Source organism: Carettochelys insculpta, chromosome 15, assembly GCF_033958435.1.
Source record: "Carettochelys insculpta isolate YL-2023 chromosome 15, ASM3395843v1, whole genome shotgun sequence".
Classification (NCBI taxonomy): Eukaryota; Metazoa; Chordata; order Testudines; family Carettochelyidae; genus Carettochelys; species Carettochelys insculpta.
In genome coordinates, this window is record NC_134151.1 from 19031819 (window position 1) to 19056570 (window position 24752).

Here is a 24752-nt window from a genome sequence, read left to right on the forward strand (position 1 = left end):
CCAGTAGGTGAGTGGCTTTGGCTGTGGCTACGTTGGGAGATGTAGTGATATCCCCAAAGTAGAAGGGTCATAGGAACAGGACTTGGGGGAAGGAAACAAAAGAAATCTGGGGCTACCCATGCACAGCTGTTGCCTGCCATGTTCCATCTTAATTTTTCTAGCCATGGGAAGAATGAATTTTATGTGCACCGAGGCATGTGCAGATGTGTTTCTATTGGTGGTACACATGCTGGGGGTGGCCACGGGCGCTGTGCTGATCAGCTGGGTGGCACATGAATCTCTCCTGGTTGGCCACCCAAGTGCTGAGCTTACAGGGAGCACTGTGGTCGCCTGGGATCCTCCTCTGTCTGTGCTGGTGCAGAGCTGCCTGTGGCAAACAAAATGTCTCACATGAAGCCTTTTGTCCCCACCTGACCAGTGGTGACCTGCAGCTGTCGGGGAGCGCTCACTGCACATTCAGCACAGCACAGAAGGCGATTGGGAAGGACAACTTCACAGCAATCCCAGAAGGCACCAATGGCATTGAGGAGCGGATGTCTCTCATCTGGGACAAGGCAGTGGTATGAGTCTGATCTGCATCGGGGCAGGGTAACTCATCCAGGCCCACAGAAGAGGGAGCCTGGTCCTGAGTGTGGTGATTTCTTTCTCATTGGCTGGCTTACATAAGACAGGTAAGCAGCAAAGAGAATGAGAATCATGGGAGTGGAGCACACTCCGGGTAAGGAGCCAGGGTCTGTGAAGCGCACAGTGCTGCTGAGTGACCTAGTGGATCAAGCGCTGGACTGGGATCCAGAAAAGCTGGACAGTGACCTCCTGGCTAACTTTGAACAAGCCAGTGCAACTCAATTTCTCCATTTATAAAATGGGGATAATATTAACCTCCTTTGCAAAGGGCTTTGAGAGTGACTGATGACAGGCACCTCCTGTGTAAGTGCTGGGTGTTTCTGTTATCAGTGTAAAAGAAACAGACCCGTTTTCAAAAGCCAGGTAACTTCTGATGCGGAGAGTCTCTTTTCTACACAAATTCCAGTGGCTGAGTTTTCCTCTTGGGATTCCCTGGCTGACCCTTACAGGGAGGGATTTGAGCATTGGCCTTGTAAACCCAAGGTTGTGAGTTCAATCCTTGAGGAGGTCATTTAGGAGTCTGGGGCACATAGATTTAAAAAAAAAATTCGGTGAGGGATGGTGCTTGGTCCTGCTGAGGGGGCTGGACTCAATGACCTCTCGAGATCCTTTCCAGCTTTGTGAGATACATGTATCTCCATATACCCTTAGCTGACTCCCCACCCCCCAAGCTTTAAAGGGGGATGGGCATTTTGGCCTGGGCTTGTTAAACTCACAGCTCACACAAGGGACATACTGTTTCCTTGGATACCATCCTCATTCCCCCTGACCTGACCTACTACTGAACTGTGGAGTTACAAGTTCAACTTGGATGAAGACCCACCTATTGTATATCTGAACAGGCCACGGGGAAGATGGATGAAAACCAGTTTGTGGCCGTAACAAGCACCAATGCTGCTAAGATCTTCAACATGTACCCACGGAAAGGGAGAATAGCAGTGGGGTCAGACAGCGACCTGGTCATATGGGATCCTGATGCGGTGAAGATTGTCTCAGCCAAAAGCCACCAGTCAGTAAGTCATCTTCTGGCCTGGGGAGTGTTGGGAAGCTGATGAAATCAGGTGGGACATATCTGAAACTGCCGTAAGTGGCAGGCATGATAGGCTAGCTGCTATGTACTGCCAGGTAGGACACCTGGGTGTAAGAAGAAGGTAACTCAGGCCTGGCTTGCAGAGCTGAACCACTCAGCCCTTGGATCTGGGACATGGGATGTATTTGTCCTGAATGCTTAGGGATAGCACCTCTTGTTTTTTTCACCTCCTGAACCTGAATATAGCATCCCAACACATGCCTAGGCTACCCCACTGATATCTGCTGATGCACCTCTACGCTGACCTGCACAGCCAGGGGAGATGCCAGGTCTGATCTAACCCCTAGCCAAAGCCCTTGTTTTTTCACCCCCTTACTAGCCCAGTCTTTGTCCAAACACAGTGTGGGTACTGGTTAATGCCAGAGGCCGGACATCATCTTAGTTGGGTCAAGATGACTGGGTTCACGCTCCCGCTGTGTTTAACTCTGTGCTGCAGGCAGCTGAATACAACATCTTTGAAGGAATGGAATTGCGTGGGGCCCCACTGGTCGTCATATGCCAGGGGAAGATCATGCTGGAGGATGGCAACCTGCATGTGACACAGGGAGCGGGACGCTTCATTCCCTGCAGTCCTTTCCCAGACTATGTCTACAAGCGCATTAAGGCTAGGAGGAAGGTAAGGAGTTGGGGCAACCTGGAACATAGGAGAGCAAATTCCATTGGGGTAGGAAAATGCTGCTGCTTTCTTAGGGATGTCATGTGTGCTCATGCTCTACTCCCATCACGATAGGACCACCAGTAGAACTACGTGCCTGAATCACCCTTCTCACTGGGACTCGATTCTCCTATAGCCCCCACTGTGTCCCTCAAATGCTGCAAGGGTAGTGTATTTCAAACCGGAAATCAGCAGGAGCGAGGCACCACTGAGGAGCTGGGCCTGGTGCCTCAACAAAGGGGGGAGACCTGCATGTTGGTTATATGCCACCAGCAGAGGTCAGTTGTGAGGCTGTTTGGCAGAGCAGATCCAGGGCTGCTGTACATGGTGGGAAGACCAGGCTGGAGGGAGCTGAAGAAAGCAAAGGCTATGAGGCAGGTGTGAGCAAACAACTCTCTTCCATCAGGGTGGGCAGTAATCCAAGGTGAAGGGTTTGCCTGTTGCACTGAGCGTAGGGCTTGTTTGCAGATGGGAATTGAGTTCAGAGAGCAGCTAAGGGATTTGCCCAGGGTCACACGGAAAGTCTGTGAGGAAGCAGGAATGGGGGCACTCCTGGTGAGATCAGGTGTACAAGCAGCCCTGTGAGGTGGGTGACAGCACTGCAGGCCTCAGCAGCGGGCCTGGTGGTCTTGAGTCACATGAGGGCCAGGGAGCATTGAGCAGCTCCCTGATCTGGGCACTGGGAAAGCAGGGCTCCCTGCACATGTTCTCAGTAACTCAGAGAAGCAGGGTCATTGTTTTCACGGCCCCCTCTCTAATGACAGATGGCCGAGATGCACGCTGTGCCCAGAGGCATGTATGATGGGCCTGTGTTCGACCTGACAGCCACTCCTAAAGGGGGTACCCCTGCAGGTTCCACCAGGGGATCCCCCACCCGGCAGACACCTCCCATCAGGAATCTCCATCAGTCTGGCTTCAGCCTGTCAGGTGAGTCTCTGCACTGCAAAGTGCTGCATACCCAGGTGACATCTGGTCCCACAGGGCTGGCCACAAATGATTGCAGTGATGACTGGGGAGAGCTGTGCCTGCCAGTCTGTAGGGCTCACTGCATGGAAGCCCTTTTCCCTTGCAGAATTTAAAGGGAATTGCTTGCTACTGCCATCTCGTTCCCCATGGAACGAGAGGGGTGGGAAGTACACATAGTAGTCAGTGTAGCTGTTCGCTGCCTTGGGGCATGGCAATGCTGTTGGGCTGACAGCAGACTCAGGGAAGAGAAGAGCAAAGGTAGGTCTCTAAAGAGCAGATTCCCTCCAGTGAGGCACATAGGGTCTGGTTCAGAGACCACAGACTGCTTGGCCCTCTAATTTCCTTTTCTCCCTTCCCTTTGTTGTCATATCCTAATTTCAGGTACCCAGGTGGATGAGGGCGTTCGTTCAGCGAGCAAGCGCATTGTAGCACCCCCTGGTGGCCGATCCAATATAACCTCCCTGAGTTAAGCATGCAAGTGGGGAAGGAAAACACCAATCAATATTCAAGGGTTAAAAATGGTACATTGGTATTTAAGAAGGAAAAGCAATTAAAAACCGTTCAGAGCTGAAAAATCAATAAGCCTCAAGCCTTATGTTTCACAAATGCTATTTGCTGCCTAGCTTTAAAAATACTGCTTTGGTTTCTGTTTATGCATAACCTTAATTTTTTTTCTTTCATTTTTACATGCATGCCAATTGGACAGGTCACTAAGTTAAGAGTCTGTAATATACATGTTGAGTGCTTGCGTGATGCCACATTGTGAGGAGGAGGTGGAGAAAGCTGTGATAATGGTGATATGAAGGAACTAGCTAGGCAGGTTGTTCCAAAGGAATTGGTGTGGGGTTCGGGAGGGCAGGGTTGAAGGGAGGGTTTGTGGGAGGTGCATGGGACAAGGTGGGTCTGTGTGTTGTGTCAGTGTTCATCTGTTTCCACTCAATGCTGGTCAGACTCAGTGGCCTCCATCTTGTGTGGTGAGGCCCCTTGGGAAGCTGAGTGTCATCTCTGTAACAGCTCTGTTGCATCACCTCATGTAAGATTTTATTACTTTGTACATTTTATTAAAAAACAGAAAGCAACTGTTCCTTCCAATGACGCGCTGCACTGGTTTATTTTTTGTCTACAGCTGTAAAAGGGAAAGCGCTGGTGGCCCCAGTTCCTAGGGGGCCACAGGGGAGTACATAGGTACCTCAGTGAGGGGGTTGTGGAAAACTCACCACCCTGCCTCCGGAGACATCCCCACCTTGTTTGCTCCTGTCCCTGGTCCCACTTTACACTTTCAAGACCCAACATTGATAAGTCTGTTGCCTTTGCAGAGCTTTGCCATGAACTCTGCACAGCTTGTGGGCAGCTGAGGGGAATAGGGGACAACTCCCCAGGGCCCAGCAATTCAAAAGGACCTGGGGCTCCTGGTTGCAGCTTCTGCAGCAGCAGTGGTTGGAGCCCTGGGCCCTTTACATTGGTACCAGAGCCTTAATTGGTGTGTAAAGGATGCTGGTGGGAGACTAGTCCTTAGCCCTGCCTCTTCTGTCCAAGGCCCCACCCCTTCTGGGAGTGTGGAGCTGCTCCCCTCCTGACCTTGCCTAGTGGCTAAGCAACTGTCACCTTCTCCCCACTGACATGTTAGACATAGCTATATGCACTACTGGAATGTGATCCTTGCAAGTGACCTTAATATTGCCCCTTTCATAACAGGGGGTCTGAGACGGCCAGGGCCTCTTTCTGCCCTCTCCTGCATTCGGGGCTATGTTAGGGGTGAGTTCATGTTTAGATTTTCAATATACATTATCCCCACAAGGTGGAGCTGGGCTATCAGAAATGAAGAGCTGCAGGTTATTTCATTCCTCAGCTGCTTTCCTGTATTTCAGGGGGTGAGAGAGCATTAACCTTGAATGCTTTCAGGTTTTTTAAACATACCACAATGAGGTCTACTACTAGGCTGTCTCCGTGAGACCAGGAATCAAATGGATTGGAACAATGAACTATCCCCTCTGTTTAGAAGTGTCCATCTCCGCCTGCAACATCAGCAGCAGGCAAACCTAGGGCTGGAGAAAGCCAACCTCCAATCCTGCTCTTTCTGTGGGTGCCAGGGCCTCCAATATTGGGGCAGTCTGTCCCTTCTAAGAGCATAGGTGGTCTGCACGCCACACCCCCAATGCCAGCCACCTTGGTAACCCTGCAGTCAGTTCATTCAATGCTGGGAGGAAAGAACTAACTTCACTTGTATATTTTCCTAGGCCTAAATGTTCACTAGCCCCAGGCTTTGTGGGCCTGATATTTCAGATGAATGAACCCCTACGGCTCCAGTTGGAGTCAATGAGAGTTAAAGACCACCTCTAAAAATCATGCCCTAGCTACCACCTATGAGTTGGGGCAACAAGAACTGAGGTATTCAAAATCACAGACTCGTTTGGAAAATTTAGCTGCTGCTGTTCAGGGCAGTAAACATTCCAGTTTATATTTCTCACACATAATAAACTCATCATCTGAGTTATAAAGGATTACAGAAAAATACAAGCAAGGGTAATTGCAATATTTCCAACCATAAGCATTCTCAAATCATGACCCAGCCCTCCAAAAATCATGGGATTTACTTCAGTGTTTTTAAAAAAAATTGATGTTTATTTTATGGTTTCTCAGCCTATAGGGGACAGCTGCTTTATGCTTACTTCCATAGTGGTAATGACTAGAGACACTGTATTTATTTTTAAAAGAAATCTGAGTGTTGTGTAGTCACCTGATTCCAACAGCTGGGTCTTCAGGGGAAAAAAAAATACTAACATGACCATCACCTAAAAGGTTAGTTCCCCACTACATAAGCAGCAGTAGCTATTGAATTGGCTCATGTATTGACTCAAAATGTAAAACCTTAAGGGTTGGTTTGGGGATTTTTAAGGATGTACAGAGGAAAATATCACTGACATTTTCTCAGTACTAATAGACTGGAGGAAAAGGAAAAGGAGGATGGGACAGAGGGATGCTCTCTCTTACCTGCCTTGGGGTTCTGCAGCAGCTCTTGTAATTGTCCTCTTTGGAAATCATGCATAAACATTGTTTGAATCCCTCAATTCATTGATAGTTGCCAATAGGCCAGCATTCAGAGCTGAAGAAAACGCACATTACTTTTAAAACGTGCTTGTTTGTGCTGTATCAAGTTATTTGTTAGGTGCACTTTCAACACTAAAGTCAATCTGCAGTTAGATTTCACAGCTTGTGGGAGTTGGTAGGTGGTTTGTTAAGCTCCACCCAGAATGGTGCCATTTGCATGGTCTTTTCATTGGTCAACCAAAAGTCTGCATGCCTGTTTGAGTAGTGAAAGTCAGCTGACTAATCAGGGTATGTAGATGGATGAGATGGAGCCCAGCCCTCAGTACAAAATCCAGGTGGTGTCTAGGATGAGGGTACACACTGTACCTCTAAAAGGCTGACAGAGCCCTCAGCAGCCCCCATACTGCATCTATAACCAATGTTCTTTGCATGTATAGGATACATTTTTATGTGCACTGAGGCATGTGTGAAAGTGCAGCACTGACAGGAAAAAAACACTAGCTGTGGGCACTCTGCTAATCATCTGAACTATTAAACATATCCAGGGATTAAAGGCTACCTGGAATAATAATTGCAAGAGGATGAATAAAACCATGTTCCACTTCATCTCTTGGAATCAGTGCATCAGGGAAGCGCTTGTTGGTTTTTGTTAGGGTACTTAACTACTGCTGCCATACAGCTTGTATAAATAGCTGAGTGATACAGTAGGTTGAAAGTAAAAGTCATTCATAACAGACTAATTAACTCACTCCCCTGAGGGATTGCAGGGATCTGAGCTTATTATTTGGCATACCCAATGTGCATGGCCCATTGCAAAACAAAACTATTCCTTTCTGGTGGCACAGTAGTGACTAGCGTGGACATTTGATGCTAGGTACAAAAAAAGAGATGAATACAGCCATTGTGGGAGAACCAAGTATTCCTTTCAGCAGTGAGATCAAACGCAAGTTGATCCAACAGTCAGGGATAAAAGATGCATTCCCCAGGCCACCTGCTGCCCTCAAACAATTTAAAGCAGCCTGGGGAACCAGCCACCATAACTGGTAATGCACCAGGGCTACAGCAGCTTCCAGTCTACACGGTTGCTTCCATGTCCATCACCCTGGGGTGGGGGGAGAAGCTCTTCATGGTACTCCCAACCACCCTGTGGCCAACGGTAGGTGCAGTGATGGTGCATGCAGGCAGTTGTGGTTGGATATCCTCACCTACCTTCCTCCTGTTTATGCGCTGCTGCTAGGTGCCATATCACAAACCCCCTCCCCCACATCCCCAAATCCATCTCAAAGACTCTGCCTCACAACCTGCACCCCAACCCTCCCCACACCCACATTCCCCCCGGAGCACACCACCACTCTCTCCCTTCTGCACCCAAACTCACTTGCCAAGCCTGCACCCCATTCCCCAACTAACCCCCCTTCCTCAAAGCCTTGAACAGCTGGCAGGGAAGGGATTTAGGGTTGCAGATGGCTCTGTGCATTTTGGGCACCACCACCATTTCTGCAAACCTGCCACCTCTTTCCATCAGCAGAATTGAGACAGTGGCTTTGTTTTCCACCTGCTCCCTGATGACAGCTACCTCAAACTTGGCTGCAAGCACGCTCACTGCCCTGCAGAGAGGCCTCTGAGATCCCTGAGGGCAGCTGCTCACTAATGCATCAGGCTAAACTGCATCAACCAAAAATTAACCAGCACAACCACTGTTTACTCAGCAGAATATGGCTTATGAATACTATGACAAAGTCACCCAGCCTGCTTCAGGTGGGCTAAGCTTGTAAAGCAAGGATGGCTCTTTGCCCATTTGCTGAATGACTCAGAATGGAGCCATGGCCTCTGTCCAGGGTGCAGTGGCCAGATACTGTTCTCTTAAGGGTTTGTAAAGCTCAGCTTTGTGAAGGGAAAAAAAGCACATTTAAAATAAAAAAGTCAATTCCTGATTGGCTCACAACAGTGGAAACTTGCACTTTGGCTTGAAATGCAAATGACCTCAGAAACAGAACTGGCTTTTGATGGTCTGGGAAGGAGTCTCATATTTTCTTTTTATTCAGACCTCTACTTGACCAGACTCAGACAAGGAGAGAAAAGAAGTCATAGAGGTATACAAAGAAGAGCTTTGGACAGGGAGAGCCAAGCAAGTTAACAGAGTGAGAATAAAACAGAAGCAAAATGAAGTGAGAACACGGGGTCCTTACGCTTTAGAAAGATAGTAGTGCTGTGAACCAGATGCTGTGGCCAGCTTTATACTGGGCTTTATGTTGGTGCAATTATCAGTGGGAATTGTGGCTGTTGGACAAGGACTAAATTTGATTCATAATGATTATTGAATTCTTTAGAGAAGGGAACCATTGAGGCTACAATGTTGATGTTCTATCATGTTTGTAACCAAATTTACCCCAGTATAAAGGACTATAACCCACTGGACTCAATGGAGTTGCATCTGCTTATAAGTCCCAGTGCAGCATCCACCCTAGTGTTACTGAGCAGTGCAAAGCTGGTACTTATCCCTTGTCTGATCCAAATGAGTTAAGTTCCCTTCCAGTCCCCATTTGTTCATATGTTCTTAGCCCTGCCTGAGCCAGCCATTCCCAATAGCATAAGGGCAGGGAAACTAGGGAATTTTATCATGCAGGGACAGCAAAACAAGTACAGGAATCCATTATCGCTTTTTCCCTGTAGTAGGGAGCTAACATCCTTTCCCTACCCCCAGACTAAAGAAACACTAGAGAAAGACCTACCTGGAAGCAAAGATCTTGTCTTCTCTATGTTGTGGATTAAATATGAACCTGACAGTGGTGAGCAACCCTCTTCTGCTTCTAACAGTTAGGCCGCGTCTACACTAGAAGTCCTTTTGGAAAATCAGGCCATCTACTGAAAGAGCAAGTGGAGCATAAACACACAAAATGCACTCTTTTGAATTCCTTTCTAAAGACTGTGTCACTTCTTCCAGAGGCCTCTTGCTCTCCCAGATGAGAAAAGGTTCCTTTTTCTGAAAGATTCGTTCTGAAAAAGGCATGTAGACGTTCCAGTGGCCCTTTGTTCGAAAGAGCAGGCCTCATGGCACTGGAGATTTCAATCCCAGGCCCATTCTTTCAAGAGCGGGGACTGTGTGGATGCTCTCTATCGCAAGAGCAGATTGCTCTTTTGATCTGCTTTGTTGTGTGTGGACATGGTCTTTCAAAAGAAAGATCTTCCGTAAGATCCATCTTTCAAACGAGCACTGTAGTGTAGATGCAGCCTTAGAGAAGGGTCACAATGCAAATCAACCGAGTTTCTTTGTGATTCTGTTGCCGGCTCATCTATATGATTGATTCTACATGACAGACCTAATTATGCATTAAATACTCTTCTGTTGCTTCCCACTGGCAATCAAGTGATCCCTAACCCAGACTTACAAATATGCCAGCCCCACAAGGATAAGCTCCTTCTTCCTGCACTCAGGGTCTCTTCTGAAAATAAACACCAGATTTTTGTGGCAAAGGAGGAGGAGCTGACCCTTCTTTACTTGCACAGGTTATTTGCAGGGTCAGTACTAAAGACCCCTCCCTGGTCCCCTATTTCCATCTGACCTAAGGCTGAAAGAGGAAAAGAAAGGTGCATAAATGGCTGGCTTCGAAGCCCTGTGCTGGGGTATCTGCACTGTCCAGGTATCGGAGGTAATTATATTTACTGAGCTCCAAGAAGGTGTGTAGGTGTGCATCCTTGGGGAATGAACAAACATGGCGCAGAGGCCAAGGGAGCTCAAAGGTTGTTGTTCTGGCCGTCTTCTTCCATGTCTTTGGTTTGTGCCACAGTTACAGTCTCTTGGATTTCATTATGGTGTTTCCTCATCCTTTAAAAAGAAAAAAAAAAAAAAAAAAAAGGCAGGGGGAGGTCAAAACACAAGAGAGAGCAAGCCGGCATGAGGCAGCAGAAGCCCATGACTGCGTTGCCACCAGCTTGTGTATTTTTCCAGTCAATTCTGAACCCATACACAAGCTTGATTTCAGCCAATTTCTCCTCTCATTGGTGCATTTCTGTTAACGCAGTGCAACAGAGCACGCTCCTACCGGCACTCTTCCCCCTCCACTGTCTAAGCACACCTACCGTATTCTCTCCCCCATTCCTGGGGGGGTCCAAGTCTGACTATTTTGCAGTGCTCTTTCCTTCCTGCCTCAACACCTGCCAGAGAGGTCCACTTGTCCTCAGTCACAACTTACTTTTCTCTATTGAAAACGATGAAGTCCCTCTGAAGTGATTCCAGGTGCTTCTGAAGATGGTAGCCCTTCCATGTTGACAAGAGAGAAAAAAAGAGAGGAGGCTCTTGTTAGAATTCACAACTGACACAGGACATATCTGAAGTGTTCTTATCCCTTAAGCATACATGGGTCTGCCACTACAGGTAGCAGAATGGTAATCAGGGCCCTGTGTTTTATCCAACAGTGCTTATTGTGTCACAGATGATCTCCAGTTCTGAGGAAAGGTTCAGCAATGAGCTCAGTTTACCACAGCCATAAAAAGCCTGGGATTTGCCCCCAGAAGTCTTAGCTCAACATATGGGGGGAGACTAATGCTAATATGTACATAGGCTGTTATAAACACTTGAGACTGATTGTGCTCAGTCTCGCTCATGCTGGACAACTATGAAAGAAGTTTAGTGTAAATCACGAGTTCATGTTGTGTACCCAAAGTGCCCTTATTCTGGTGTAATACCTCTGGTGCTCTCTTAGGGACGGGAAATAAGGTGCATGACTGAACTGCACAAACAAAACCACACAACTGCTTGGGGCAGGAATTTAGGAATAACTATTTCAACAATTGATTCTACAGGAAGTTGTCTAAAGGTGAAATCCCCAAACTAGAATTTCCCCAAGGCCAAGGGACTGACACTCCTTAATATGCTCAAATGTGCCATGGGAATCTTTCATAACAATAAGCAACTGAGGCCTCAGTTTTATCTCGTCTGAAACAATTTGCAGAGTGTGAGTGAGCTGAAAACATAGAAAGCCCTGCCATGTTTCTTCTCTTTCCTATTTCACTGAGGAGGGATAGAAGAAGGAGCAGTTTTGTGTCAGAAGCACAGAATTAGGGGTTCACACTATTGGAATTACCATTTAGTCTCAGGGCATTAGGCTGTGATGAAGTGGGGTGTATAAGAATTTTATTCCTCTGGTGATGTTGCATGCATTTTCTCCTGTCCTGCAGTAACCCTAGGTGAGTGCTTCAGTTCCCCTAGGCACAACATCACTGCATAATGGAGAGGGAAGTTTCAGTGTGATGACTTCTGACAGGTAAGCCAGGCCCACCCTGCTTTGTAACCTGGGCAATCAGCTGACTCCTTTCTTTACCGGGATACAGGACAAAGGAGTGACCTGGCTGGTTTGAATTGGAACTGGACTGTTCAGTGGGGCAGTCTCATCTGGCTAGAGGAGGAGCCAGGAGGGCTGGGACCCCCTCTTGGCCCCTCTTCCCCAAGATGGATTGTACTAACTTTCTGGTTTCTGTGCTGACAAGACTAGTCTGCACTGTGTTCCTGTTGACTAATAAACCTGTTCACCTGCTGAATGAGTCACATCTGATTACAGATGGGGTGCCAGGCCTGGTGCCCCCACACTCTGCGACACCGGCATCTTATAAAATACACAGAGAGAAACACTTCCCCGGCCCTGAAGAGCTTACACCTTAAAGATAGGTGTGGTGCAACGTGTAAAAATAGCAGGAGTAGAAATAGATCCATGCAGTTAGTTATGTACAAGCATGGTCTCAACAAGGGTCTGTTCCCAGTTCTGGTTCATGGTTTTTGTGGCTGTAAAGGTAAGAGTATGATCCCCACTTCGCAGCAGTGCTGAGGGGCTTCACTAACACTGGTCAACTGCTTTCAGCACCTCCCTTGGATGGCAAAGCACTGTACAGAAAGCTTGATTGCCTTATGCTGTAGCCAGGTGACAGCACTAGGTCAACAGCCTGCCTCATTTCCTGGGCTCAGTGAAGCTTGATGGAAGAGGTGAACAAACCTCAGGCCAGGGTCAGTGTCACACACATTCCACTCTATCGCTGTCTATCAGTAGCCACATGCACGGACTACAAGCAACAAAGAAAAAACCTGCCTGAAGACAAATAAAACATTTACAAGTCCTAACTCTGACTGGCACAGTTGGTTCTGATACCTCTGGAGTCTGGCTGCTTCGCTCACCTTAGAGAGAGCATTTCGCTGGGCCACCAGCTACCAGGTACCCGGTAAAAGGAAAAGTGACAGATGCCATCTTTGAACCATCAGTACAAGCCAGAACAACAAGAAGTCCTGTGGCACCTTATAGACTATCATATTTTGGAGCATAAGCTTTTGTGGGCAAAGACCCGCTTCATCAGCCAGACACCAACATAATTCCTTAAAGAGACACAGCTCTAACACATTTTACCTGTCACAGCACAACCCTCCCTGCACCTCTCCTTGCTATGTATGACAGGCTCCGTTTTAGTTCAACCCCTAGAATTCATGCCCTGTCATCTCATTTCTACATCTACGTGAGCATTATGCTCAGCTGTTGCTTCCTCCATAAATGGCAATCCTCAAGGCCTCCATTCTCGTGCTTTGTTACTGCTGGCTTAGAACAAGTTTAACCTTGAGGGGCTCCCGGAATGAAAAGTAGTGTCAGTAAACTCCCGGGCTAACTGTACAAAGAAAGCCAACAACCAGGTCCAGCCTTAGGGCAAGGCAAGCATAGCGGTTGCCTTGGGCCATGTGCCTTCAGGGCCCTGGCACTCCAATTAACTATAGCATCCACCACCCACTGGCTCAGCCAGCTCTGACAACAAAGCTGACATAAAATAATCCACAAAATCCTACAGCCATTGTCTACATGGAGAACATGGTTATTTTTACCTCACACATGAGGTTTTGAACTACAAGCTAAACTCATTTAAAGAGGCTTCTGAAGAAGACTACCTAGACTGGGGTGAGCAAACTTTTGACATCGGGACCTGCTTTTCATCCCTGCAGTTAGCCCCCACTCCCACCCCCCAACCTGCCTAATGTAATCCAAATTGATGGAAATTTCAGTTATGCTGATAGGAAAAAAACCCTTTTGGCATGTGTAAGAAAAAAGTGTGCAGAATGTAATTGGTATATAAAGGTGAATACACATACATGAAAACAGTAACATAGTTCAAAATTCTTAATGAGAGGATGAGCCTGAGACCCAGCAGCCACTCATGCTCTATGCCCCCCTTGTGAAATTTCTCCCTCCCACTTCTCACACTCCTGGCCTCGCCAGTATATTCCTCCTCGACCTCTACTCTCACAGAGTCCACCCATCGAACAGGAATGGGAGCCAAAAAGATGATCACTGACAACCTTGCCACCTCACACCTCCTATCTTTGAAGGTACTAAAAAAATGAGGCCTGCAGCAAGGGAAAATATGTGTCAGGAACCTGTACCTTTAAAAGAAGAAAGGAAAAGGACTGGCAGAGAGGGGATATGCAGGCAAAGAGAGGCAAACCAGACAAAAAGTCCTGACAGTAAAGAAAGGAGAGAGGGGAAGGTACAGCTAAGACTAAAGCATGACCTGCTATCACATCTCAAGAGACCATCTATATTTAATGCACGGGCTGTCCATCAAACCCACCTCCTCAGAAGCACTGTTTTGTTTTCTTTTTGTAAAGAAAAAACACTTTCCAAATTCCTTGTGCTTTTCCAACACCCAACACATTGTAGAGGGTTCTGCTGCCTGCACGTTCCTGGCTGTGCTCAACCTGCTGGCAATATTCACTTGGCACAGCTGATTTAGAAGAGTAGGACACCAGGTCCTTTTGCTTCCCCAGATGAAGAGTACTAAAAGGATCTGTTTGGTAGATGAAAGAGCTCTTATCCCAGGCCATGATAAAATACTTAAGATGCTCAGAGATGCAGATGACCTTTAAATAACAATGTTTAAAAAATCCAATGCTATTTAATTAGATCTTTATTGTAGAAAAGGGATGAGGGATACTTCAGTTTTAACAAAGTCCTATGGTATCTGTACTCTGGAGAGAAGTTCTGGCCCATAGACATCATTGGGAGTTTTGACACTGGCTGCAGTGGAGCTGGAATTTCACTCTAGGGCTTCTCCTGACTTCCTCTTAATGTTCTCATGACCGACCAACCAGTTTTAACCACAACTGATTTTTCTAGACTGAACATGGCACTGGTAGCACTTTCCACCTTTTAGAAAAAGAGGACAGGCTCCTACCCATCACTGGCCATCAGTTTGTTCCAAACAAACTGGGTGGTGCACTGGTCCTTTACAAACAGACTTCCCACTTCCTGAGACACAGACTGGGTTAGTTTGATCACAACTGAAACAGAGGGTGGGGTGGTCTTATCCTACCCCATAATGAAGATTTACTCACATTGAAAATCCCACTGGAAGTTTAGCACAATGGAGCATGATTAACCACCTTGGCTGCAGGGACACAATACATCCCACCATTAGCCACCACAATCATTTTTTTCCCTTCTGATTTTTTAAGAAGAAACTTAAATGCAAAAATCTATGTTACCCAACATCAAAATTACATAATTAAGATAGAAATTTAGAAACTGCACAAGTTAATGTTGATACTACAAGTATCATACTGTCCCTGGTGCATATCCTGTCCCTAGTGCACAGAGGTTTTGTGAACAAAATCACCCAAAGATGACAGAATATTTAAAGGTTTGTATTTGCTGTATCCCTAAGAAATACCAAGCAGATTTCTGTGCAAAGGAACGGCTCTCCTGGACTGCAGGAACCTGCCTCTCCTTCTCTCTCACCTGTGAGGAATAGCTTTTGTTGCTGTCTTTCTCCTTCTTAGCTAAGCGTTTCTTTTTCTTGTGAAGAGGTTTGGACTCCAGGATCATTTCCTCAAGTTCAAAGGTTGGGTCACAATTCAGTCTCCCTTTCTATAGTGAAGAGAAAGGTCACCTTAGCTGAATCGACCCTGCCTTGAAAGGGTTCTTACAAGCAGGAGAGGACCTGGGAAATAACTCTGTAATGAATAAACCAATAACAATAACATAGCCAGAGCTCCTGCTGATGCTTTTACATATTTTATCACTTCCCTTGGTTAGAAGGACACTGTCAAGGTACATCGCATCATTCCAAAAATCACTCTCTCATTTATTCTTTGTTTATACCGATCCCTTGGATGTTTCAAAGAGAAAGCTTGAGTATGTATTCCTTTTCATAATTATGATTTTCTCACTTACATCTATGCATTGGTTTGTCATGAAAGGTCATTTGTCAGGGCAAGCAGTGTTATTTTAAAGTGGCTGGCAAGAATCAATGTGTATGCTTTGGGTTATCTGCGAGTTCAGAGCTGTGCATGTGTTTTTTAAAATTGTAGAATGATCACAGGCTCAGTTGGTCACAGTAGTTTGTTACCACTGGGATTGCTCTTGAGCACTAGTGAGCATGCTAATTTGTTATTATATATATTTGTATATTTGTTATTGTTTATGAGCACTGAATTCTCTGCACACAGGTTTGAAAATACAGGTTAGAGCGCTGTCCTGAATACAGAGAATTAATGAGGACATTACAAACTCTAACAATCATACAAATTATGAACATCCAACATTATCCATCCCTTCAACAGTTTTCATCATAAAATGAAAATGATTTTCCCTTGCCTTGCACCTTGTGTTGTCATATGTACCTGTGCTAAGCGTGGGCAGTACATTACATCTGATTTGGTGCGAAGTAGTGGAGAATCCTGTCCATTGTGACACATTTTAAATGATTTTTTTTTTTAAATTGCCTTACAGTGGGAATGAATCCTGGCATTATTCTCTTCTGTAGGACGGCATCCCAGTTAGTATCTGCCAGATAGGGAAAGTTCTGGATATCTTTCAGCTGAGAAAAACGTTCCTCGGGATTTGGCTCAAGCAACTGGCAACAGGAATTAAACACAATAGTTTAGATAATGAACCATGGGAAGACAATCAGGAAAAAAGCATGTGCATGTGTGTGCGTACACATCCTTTGTCTCTTGATTGTATGCACACAGACACATGAACACATACATACACACACTCTCTCTCTCTCTGCAAACTTCCATACACATAGAGGCCTACAGGACAGAGAAATATTTTTGTGAGTATGTATCTGGCCGTATGTATACCAGTTGCCTTTGTAAAATGCAGCATTTTTTCCCTTTGATAACTGCATACCGATCCCATGATATTCACCCTATTTCCTTTATTCAGTGAATACCCAAAGAATGCTTCAAATCCTAAAGTAGTAATGTATGTATGTAGTAGTTAGGTAGTTACAAAGGAAATCAAAAAGTTCTGAAAATCAACAATCCGTGTTTATATTAGGAACGCACATTCTCAAGCTTATAGCTGATACCAGGAATATCAAAGTTATTTGCTACTTATCAGTGTATAAGAAGAGAACAGAATTTAGGCTACAATGTTATTGACTGCAGACCACACAGATGCGGGGAAGAAGAGAGAGGAATGGGCAGTGTCTTTGTTCCCCTGCTTCCCAACACAGCAGCCGGTAGAGCTGTGGTGGTGTGGGTGCTGATGTAATGTGCTACCAATGTAGGCCAATGGCAAATTGTTACCTACATTCTCAGAGCATAAGGGAAACAGGCAGGGAGGGCTGCCTGTATGAAAGTCTCAGAGGGCTATTCTTCATTTGGTGCAATTTATTCACCAACCAGGGGCTTAGACTGGGGCCTACTGGTACAATGCAGCCCGTTGGCTACATCATGGACCTTAACTCTGTCCACTCTCCTTTACGCTCTTCTTAGTGAAGATTCAGTTCTTCATTGGCTTTCAGACAGTCTTAACTGGCTGCAGTGCCTGGATGGGCAAACTTAATCCCAACCCTCCCGCTATACTGCAGGACATTACCAGCGCGACTACAGCTCCCAGACATTCACTTCCTTGTAAAAGCACTGAAAGTCCTCCTGGGGTGGATTAGCAACCAGGCAGCACAGATCAGTACACATTAGTGCTAGGTCTTTTTAAAATCTTATCAGAAGCCCAGTGGTTTAATCTGTGCTGGCCTGAATATCACAGCACAAAGATCTCAGTTTATTCTCTGGTTGCACAAATCACCCAGTCCCTGGTGCAATACACAGAATCCAGCATCACTCAGTCCTAAGGCCTGTTGAACTGGGCTGCTTACATGATGAAAACTGAAGACTTTCCTTTAGTAAACACTCAGTGATGTCTGTCTTATTAGCAAGTGAAAGCAGTGCATCCACCAAGATGTCACCAGATGTCATGGAGTGTGAACAAATCATCCACAGGGCTTTGTTTGAACAGGTTCTTTTCCATCACAAGGAGACTCAGAAAAATGGAACGAGTTTTGTAATGGGTTTTTCCCCTTCTATCCAGTTAAAATAAAATCCCAGTGGGACCGGCTTAATTTTCATTTTCTCAGTATTTGGGCCTGATTTCTCACCCGCTACACCCCACCAAACTTTACTTAAAATAGGTGTGTATTTGGCATTTTTTCCCTCCTCCTGTCTCCAACACAACAGCGAAATTGGGATGTGCAGAGCAAAATGGCATCTTTCCAAAGAAGACATCTAAGCACAGCATATAAAATCCAGTTACAACCAGGGAGGACTGAGGACTGGCTAGAGTGCTAATAAGGGATTTTTGTTTGTTTCTTTGTTTTTAATTTAGCTTCTTATCTTTAAGACTTTAGAGCTCAGGTGGGGAGAGGTCACACCCCCACCATATCCCTCTGTGGTATAGGGGAAGGAAGTGGCCAACCAACCCGAACTTCCCTGTCACTCCCCACCCTCCATGCGTGGCAGGGCTCCTGGGACAGACGTGTCTCCCCAGTCCCTGGTGCTGTGACTTCCTGAGGCAACACATGGGCGGGGGTGTCGGGGTCACATTCTACTGTCCCCAGGTTTCTGCCAGAGGTCACAGCAGGATGTCGCCAGCATCAGCCTTTCAGCACTGTTTGGGAGGGAAGGTTGAGAGCTACTTCCAGCCACTGACATGGAGGAAGGGGAAATGGAACACCTGGACCATGATATGGCAGGCAGAGAGTGACAGGCAGGGTTGGGTTAGAGATGAGAAACTGAGACACAGAAGGTTACTTGGGGCAAAGCAGGGAACTGAACTCAGGTCTTCAGGTTAATGCCCTCCGCACTGGCCCATCCTCCCTTTCTAACATCTAACTTCTGGTAGCACACTCTAAAATAAACCCCTTAAACCACTTTCTCAAATCTAAGAAATAAGCTGACAACCTGAAAGACCATTTCAGCATTAGTGCTCACAACCAGAGTGTGAATGGTATTAAGTGGAGGTGCAAAATCTACAGTCAGTGTGTGAATGATACGCAGACTGAGTGTAAACAACACTCACAATGCATAGTCCTCATTCCAAGCACTTCAATTAAATTCAAAATGAAAGTAATACAGATCTGTTACCAACAATCAAACACACTGAATCTTAATACGAAATTCATTTGAGATATCTGAACAGGACAAAACTTAACATCCCAGTTGGCCTCACCTATAATACTTACTGCTTGCTAACTGGATGCAAAGGGGCACATAGAAATTTAAACAAATTTGGCATTGCATTATTAATTCCAGAGGTAGACCTGTGGGATTTAAAGCAAGTTGTGGTTCACGATAAAACAATCAGCAAAGGTAAAAATATACAGGAATACAAAGGTTGTCTGCATAAATATCTCTGATTTCAGAGGGGTAGCCATGATAATCTGTTTCCGCAAAAACAGCAAGGAGTCCACTTTAAAGTCTAACGAATTTACAAATTATTAGGATAAGCTTTTGTGAAATACAACTCACTTTTTATAAATATTTCTGTGTCACTGTTTCGCCTGGTTAAACACTAATTATTCCTCTTCTCTACATTCTCCCATTTAATTTTAATTAAATGGAGATTTTTTCAGTCTTCCTCGTAAACACACTGCTGTGCTGCATTCCCATGTCTCCAGCCTGGAGATGAACGTATGTCAGTGGTATTTTATCTTCAGTAAGAAATAAATGGGTTTACGGTGACAAATACTTTTTATAACTATTTTGAAGACAATGTTGATAAGAAATGTAAGCATATCTATAAAACAGTTGCAAAAAACAGCATAGAAAATGGAACAATTGGAGCATATCAGTATCATTGGTGCAAAGTTTGCATTTTGGAAAATGTTTTATTCAACTAAATTGAAAGTTTATAATGTCAGAGGGACACAGAATGTTATTGGTCCAGTCTGAAGGCTTTGGATGCTGATCCTGCATGTATCCTGAGAGCAGCGGCAACAGCAGTGGAAGCTTCCCTGCCACTAGGCCCTTGATGTACTCTCGCCTGGAAGTGACATTGTCAGTACATGTTCCAACTAGTGATTATATCAGCGTGGATATCTGCCATTAAGAACTGGACTGAGAATTTTAGTCATTTTCCAGAGGCATCAAGAACCATGAGAAGATCACTAACACTGGGCCTGACCTGGACAGGGTTTGCACTGGACATCCAAGGAGCAATCCAAGGGCCAGCAAGTTCAATCACTGAGATGGGAATATATCCATTCCCCTGAGTTATCCCATTCCCCATCTGCTCTCACCTTTTTGAGCAGAGACACCATTTCTTTACACCAAGCAGCAGGATACGTTACAGTGGCTGTCCTGAACATGTGAGCAATTTCATTTGTCGAAGTGTTGGAGCGAATGTGATAGGGCCTCTGTGAAAAAACACAAGGAAACCGCTTATTTATGGAAAAAAAAAAAAACTTTTGGAAATCTTCCTAGGGCAAAAAGTCTCCAAACAGAGCCTCTTTGTGCCCTTCTCCACCCCCCATTGCTGCTCTAGATTGAACCATTGAAAGTCTGTCATGGCAGAGGCTAACTCAGCTGAAGCAAATAGATCACCACAGAACTAAATAACAACAATCAATAATAATGAGACATTTAAGCAGCAAGATGAATAGGAGGGAAAAACAAAGTGTATAACTGTCACCCAGCTGGTATTTTGCTGGCAAAGCCAGTATTTGTACTTTAAAAGGCCCATCAAAGCAAAATTAATTTACTGGTACAGCAAAGGCCAGTACATTCTCACATTCTCTATCAAATGTGAATGATATTTACTGTCCATTTCTTAAGTTTGAAATGACATAGACAAGACAGAGGGTAGTGATTTTTCCCCCTACTTCTTCCCTTTGGAAACGGAGCAAAGGGAGAAAAAGAACAATATGAACACCACCACCTCATTCTAGCAAAGGTAGCTGAACAGAGTTTCACAGGTATGGCTCAAGTTTCAGAAATGCTGTTAAGTATGGTGATGTCAGGGAGGTAGGAACAAACAGATTTGTACTTTCATTTCAGATGCCAGCGTGAATTCTGGACAGAGACTCTTAGAATACATATGCATGGTGGAGAGGATGTTGCATTTATTTATTTATTTTTTAAACATCCATGACATACAATGCATTGGGGGGGTGCTAGGTGTACATTTTCCAGAAAAAAGTGAAACCCCAGAAGCAAAGCACAATCACAGTACAGATGCCCGCAAACATCCAATTGTACATCTAACTAGCACTTGCAACTACATATATGTCAACCATTGACTTGAAATGAACAAGGGAATTGTGTGTGTATGCAAAGGAAGGAATGATGTATAATTTTGGTTTTGAAGTTTTGTTTTGTTTTTTCATAATTCCCAGATTTTTATTAAAATATTTTGAGAATAGGATTTGTTTTAGAAATATATGTGGGCAGATCAATATATGAAAACAGATGATGCATTATACTGGATAGTAGAAAACAATGTGAGGGAACTCAAGTCTTCCTATAAAAGTATATCACATTGTACTGTGATAACCACTAATAATATCAATGTGTTGTGCTATGATATTGGAATATATGGCAGTATTTTCTACATCTAGATTTCGAAATAACTTTGGAATAGTCAATGTAACAGTGTTGCAATCTATTTTATTTTCTAAAGTTTACGATATTTGCATTTTCATAAGTGATTAGAGATTTTGATTTTTGGAAAACAAGTGCAAAAGGGTGCTCTACGCATCTGAAAACCATATCCTTTTAATCTGTCCAAGCTAGGGTCCAAAAGTTGAGACATCCAAAATTCACTTGGAAATTCAGATCAATTTATACATAGATATAAATTAAAATACATTCTATCTGTATACCTTAAAATAAAAGGTGATATATATTGGAAATTTAAATATTATTTGAAGAGTATTTTTTATTTCACTAGCTGTTGTGTAATCTTTTACTTGGAAAACTAGAGTTTATTTCATTTTAAATAACTTTCACATTTTCTAAATTATTTTTACAAAATTGTTAAAAAGTACTTATCCATGATGCACCAAGCTTTGCAAGCAAGTTACAGTCAAACACTGCAGCATGACAGGGCATGAATAGCGTTGTATTAATAATTTGCACGCAGCATGTCATCTTTGCTCAGATGGCAGAGTCTTAATGCAACCGTAAAACTATTTTAAAAAACATTTTTTCTTGCATGTTCTGAGCTCAGATTAAATTTTGCTACAGCTCCTATTTTGGAAATTCATATCCATCAATTAGATGGCTTGGCTTTTATTGCCTAACTTATGCCTGACTAATAGGAGCACTGGACACTCCAAGAATTTATGACCCTGAGTTATTCTGTACTGCAGTGGTTTCTCTTAGAATTCTTATGATCCATCATAAATCTTGATGGAGATCTGAATTCTTCTGCTCGTGTTATAATAAATTATAAAGCCTATATTCCTACCAAGCTTATTCACTCATGTTAAAAAGCCCTTATTATTTCAATACAGTATTGAAAACAGTACATAAAAAACCCCCAAATACCAAACAAAACAAAAAATAAAGGTCTCTCTTCCCCACCAACAATGAATGAAGCTATATGTACAATACCCGGCCTCTAAGTAGCTCATAGGCAGTAATTCCTAGAGACCACCAATCAACAGCAAAGGAATAGCCAGTAGGTTTTGTTGAGTTAAACATCTCAGGAGCTGAAAAACATACAAAATATAGCTTTATATCAGAGTCTCAAATACTCAATCATTGAAATGTTATTTACTGCTGAATGCAGTCACTCCTAAGGTCTGAAAAGCACTCCAGACTGTTATATTTATATTTTGTTCCCCTTGACCCAGCTGCTCACTTGATTACTTTGGGTGTTTTAGCAAGTTCTGACAGAAAGTGGCTGCTTAGGAGTCATATCACCTAAATACTGTTCTTTTCCCAGTTCAGCAGTTGCTATACCTACTGATCTTGGGGATCAGTTTCATAATCTACAGTAATATTTAGCCACTTCAACAATCATGATGGAAAGCAAAGATAAATGCTGATGTTTAGACAACGCTTTGGGGTCTTGACATGACAAGCTCTACATAACGTCATTGCTACTATGATTACTTGAGACCAATTCCCATCCCTTTGGAAATTACTGCATGTTGGTATGAAATCAGCGCCTGCCTCATTTCCAAGCTTGACCCAACTTTTCATATATGCATACACTGAGAATTGAACACATCTCTATAGTTGGGCTTTGCAGTGTAATAACATGGGCAGTAAAATCAGGATCAGGGTGAAGTATTGTCTGAGAAAGATTTATGCCACTCATTGGATTAAACTAATTTCCTAGTAATAAATAACTGATTGGGGGTGGGAATTCAATCCGTCTTAGTTTATGTAACTTCTATCACCATAATATCAGGTTATGTCTTAATCTTTAATATATCTGTTCTCCCAGCACCTGAAGCCCCTGTGAGGCATAGAGAGACTCTGTGATTTCCCCAAGCAAGTCTGTGTCAGAGCATGGAACTGAACCTTGATCTGTCAAGACCAAAGCTTACACTGGCTCAGCTACCTACCCTTTGTATCCTGCAGGAAATTCAGTTAATTTCCTCCTTCCTTTATCTGAATCCAAAACGCTCTGTCTAGCATAACCCAACCATAATTTAAATGGGTAAATTGTAATCTGCATTACTGGTGGTTATAATTGCAGACAGAATGCTGCTAACCACATTTGTGGAAAGCAGGGAGTGACCTCTAAGTGGGCATGAGCCCAACAGCCATTGTTTTCATCATGTAAAGCTGCCAGCCTGACAGGAAGCAGGGCAGGGTCAGAAGATGACCTGAATTTATTAGCTTCCTGTGAAAGATTAAGGAAAACACAGTGAGATTATTAGGAGCTGGAGGGTGAGGATCATTGTCAAAGGAGCAAAACAAAGTGGAGCGAGAAATCTGGAGGTGGGAGTGAAGCAAAAAGCAGCAGGCAATAAACCTGTGAGAGCTTCTTAGTATTATCATTAATGATAATAATAACCATGATAATATTGGGAGGAAAAGAGGGGCAGGTGTGTTAAGAAAAGGGTCTCATTTTTAAAATATAGTGTTGACAACCCTATGTGTAAGTGAGATCAGAACCAGGCTCCTCTTGTCTCTGCATAACACTCTTTTGCTAGTTTGGCAACTAAAGGGGCATAAATAAGAATGTTTTGTATTAGCGGAACAGGAGGAAAAAAAAAAAATCAATAGCTGCCACTTCATCAGCAGTAAGACTAGCAGGGAAACAAGCTCTGACTGAAAAACTGACTGGATTTTTGTTCCATATATACGAACTTGTGTGAGTGGATAAGTAAGCAGAGGAGACTTAGAAAGAAGTTATAGATGCACCTTTTGTCCCCATGGCAACTGATCCAGCTATAAGCAAAATGGGAACCCGAAGATTTGCACCACTTTTTCCTTGCAAGAGCGTAACTCTTCACACATGGAGGAGCAGCTCTTTTAGTGATGGATGGAATATTATTCCAGATGAGAAAAATGCAGAATACTCTGCGTGCTATTAAAGTGTTGTGGCACATTCCAAAGACATAAAAGTTTGCTCTGAGCAGTACAAGGGAGAAACAGCATCTGTGGCAGTGACGGTTTAGCAATATCCAGGCATGGACGTGAGTGCCAGCTGTGGCAGGGAATACACACTTCCAGCCCTGCATGCTGCATTTTAACTGTTCACTCTGACTTAAATGGACAAACTGATTTCAGTGTGTGGCTCCACTGTAGTAAACCCATGTGCTGTAGACACCATTATATTACCAACGTCGTAAGCATCCAGGAAACCGGGACTAGAACCCAGCTTCTTCAGCTTCAAAGAAACTGAGAGCTCTTCAAAGGAGCTCCCATAGTTGTTAGTACTAGAGGCAAGTCTGTCACCTACTTTGTAGTCCTACCACTAGACAGCAACATTCCTCATTCATACACACAGTAGTCCTGCTACTTTATCTGGCTTGGGACCATACTAGTGCCTCTGACCTACAGAGGGCACACAGAACAACCATACACAAATATTGCATTTTTTTCTAACCAGGATAAAAGAAAACATCTGTGGCTCCTCTCATTTAAAACCAGAGCAT

At 44.2% G+C, this 24752-nt stretch overlaps 2 protein-coding genes across 5 annotated transcripts in view; one reads left to right on the plus strand and one right to left on the minus strand.

The window, feature by feature from the left end:
- The window catches only part of DPYSL3 (dihydropyrimidinase like 3), an 80744-nt gene extending 76309 nt beyond the window's left edge, over nt 1–4435 (plus strand). Inside the window, exons 10-14 of one of the 2 annotated variants that reach the window (XM_075009350.1) lie at nt 419–560; nt 1467–1637; nt 2151–2330; nt 3134–3296; nt 3717–4435. In XM_075009350.1, the coding sequence (XP_074865451.1) occupies nt 419–560; nt 1467–1637; nt 2151–2330; nt 3134–3296; nt 3717–3805 (745 nt within the window). In that variant the 3' untranslated portion in view covers nt 3806–4435. The remainder of the gene's footprint in view (nt 1–418; nt 561–1466; nt 1638–2150; nt 2331–3133; nt 3297–3716) is intronic. The other variant, XM_075009352.1, reaches the window with a different exon arrangement.
- A 3306-nt stretch (nt 4436–7741) lies between these two features.
- STK32A (serine/threonine kinase 32A) overlaps nt 7742–24752 on the minus strand; it is a 64538-nt gene continuing 47527 nt past the window's right edge. For 2 of the 3 annotated variants that reach the window (XM_075009517.1, XM_075009516.1), the window contains exons 9-14: nt 22249–22346; nt 19935–20051; nt 16140–16265; nt 15149–15277; nt 10577–10641; nt 7742–10209 (exon numbers count right to left, since the gene is read on the minus strand). In XM_075009517.1, the coding sequence (XP_074865618.1) occupies nt 10119–10209; nt 10577–10641; nt 15149–15277; nt 16140–16265; nt 19935–20051; nt 22249–22346 (626 nt within the window). In that variant the 3' untranslated portion in view covers nt 7742–10118. The remainder of the gene's footprint in view (nt 10210–10576; nt 10642–15148; nt 15278–16139; nt 16266–19934; nt 20052–22248; nt 22347–24752) is intronic. The other variant, XM_075009518.1, reaches the window with a different exon arrangement.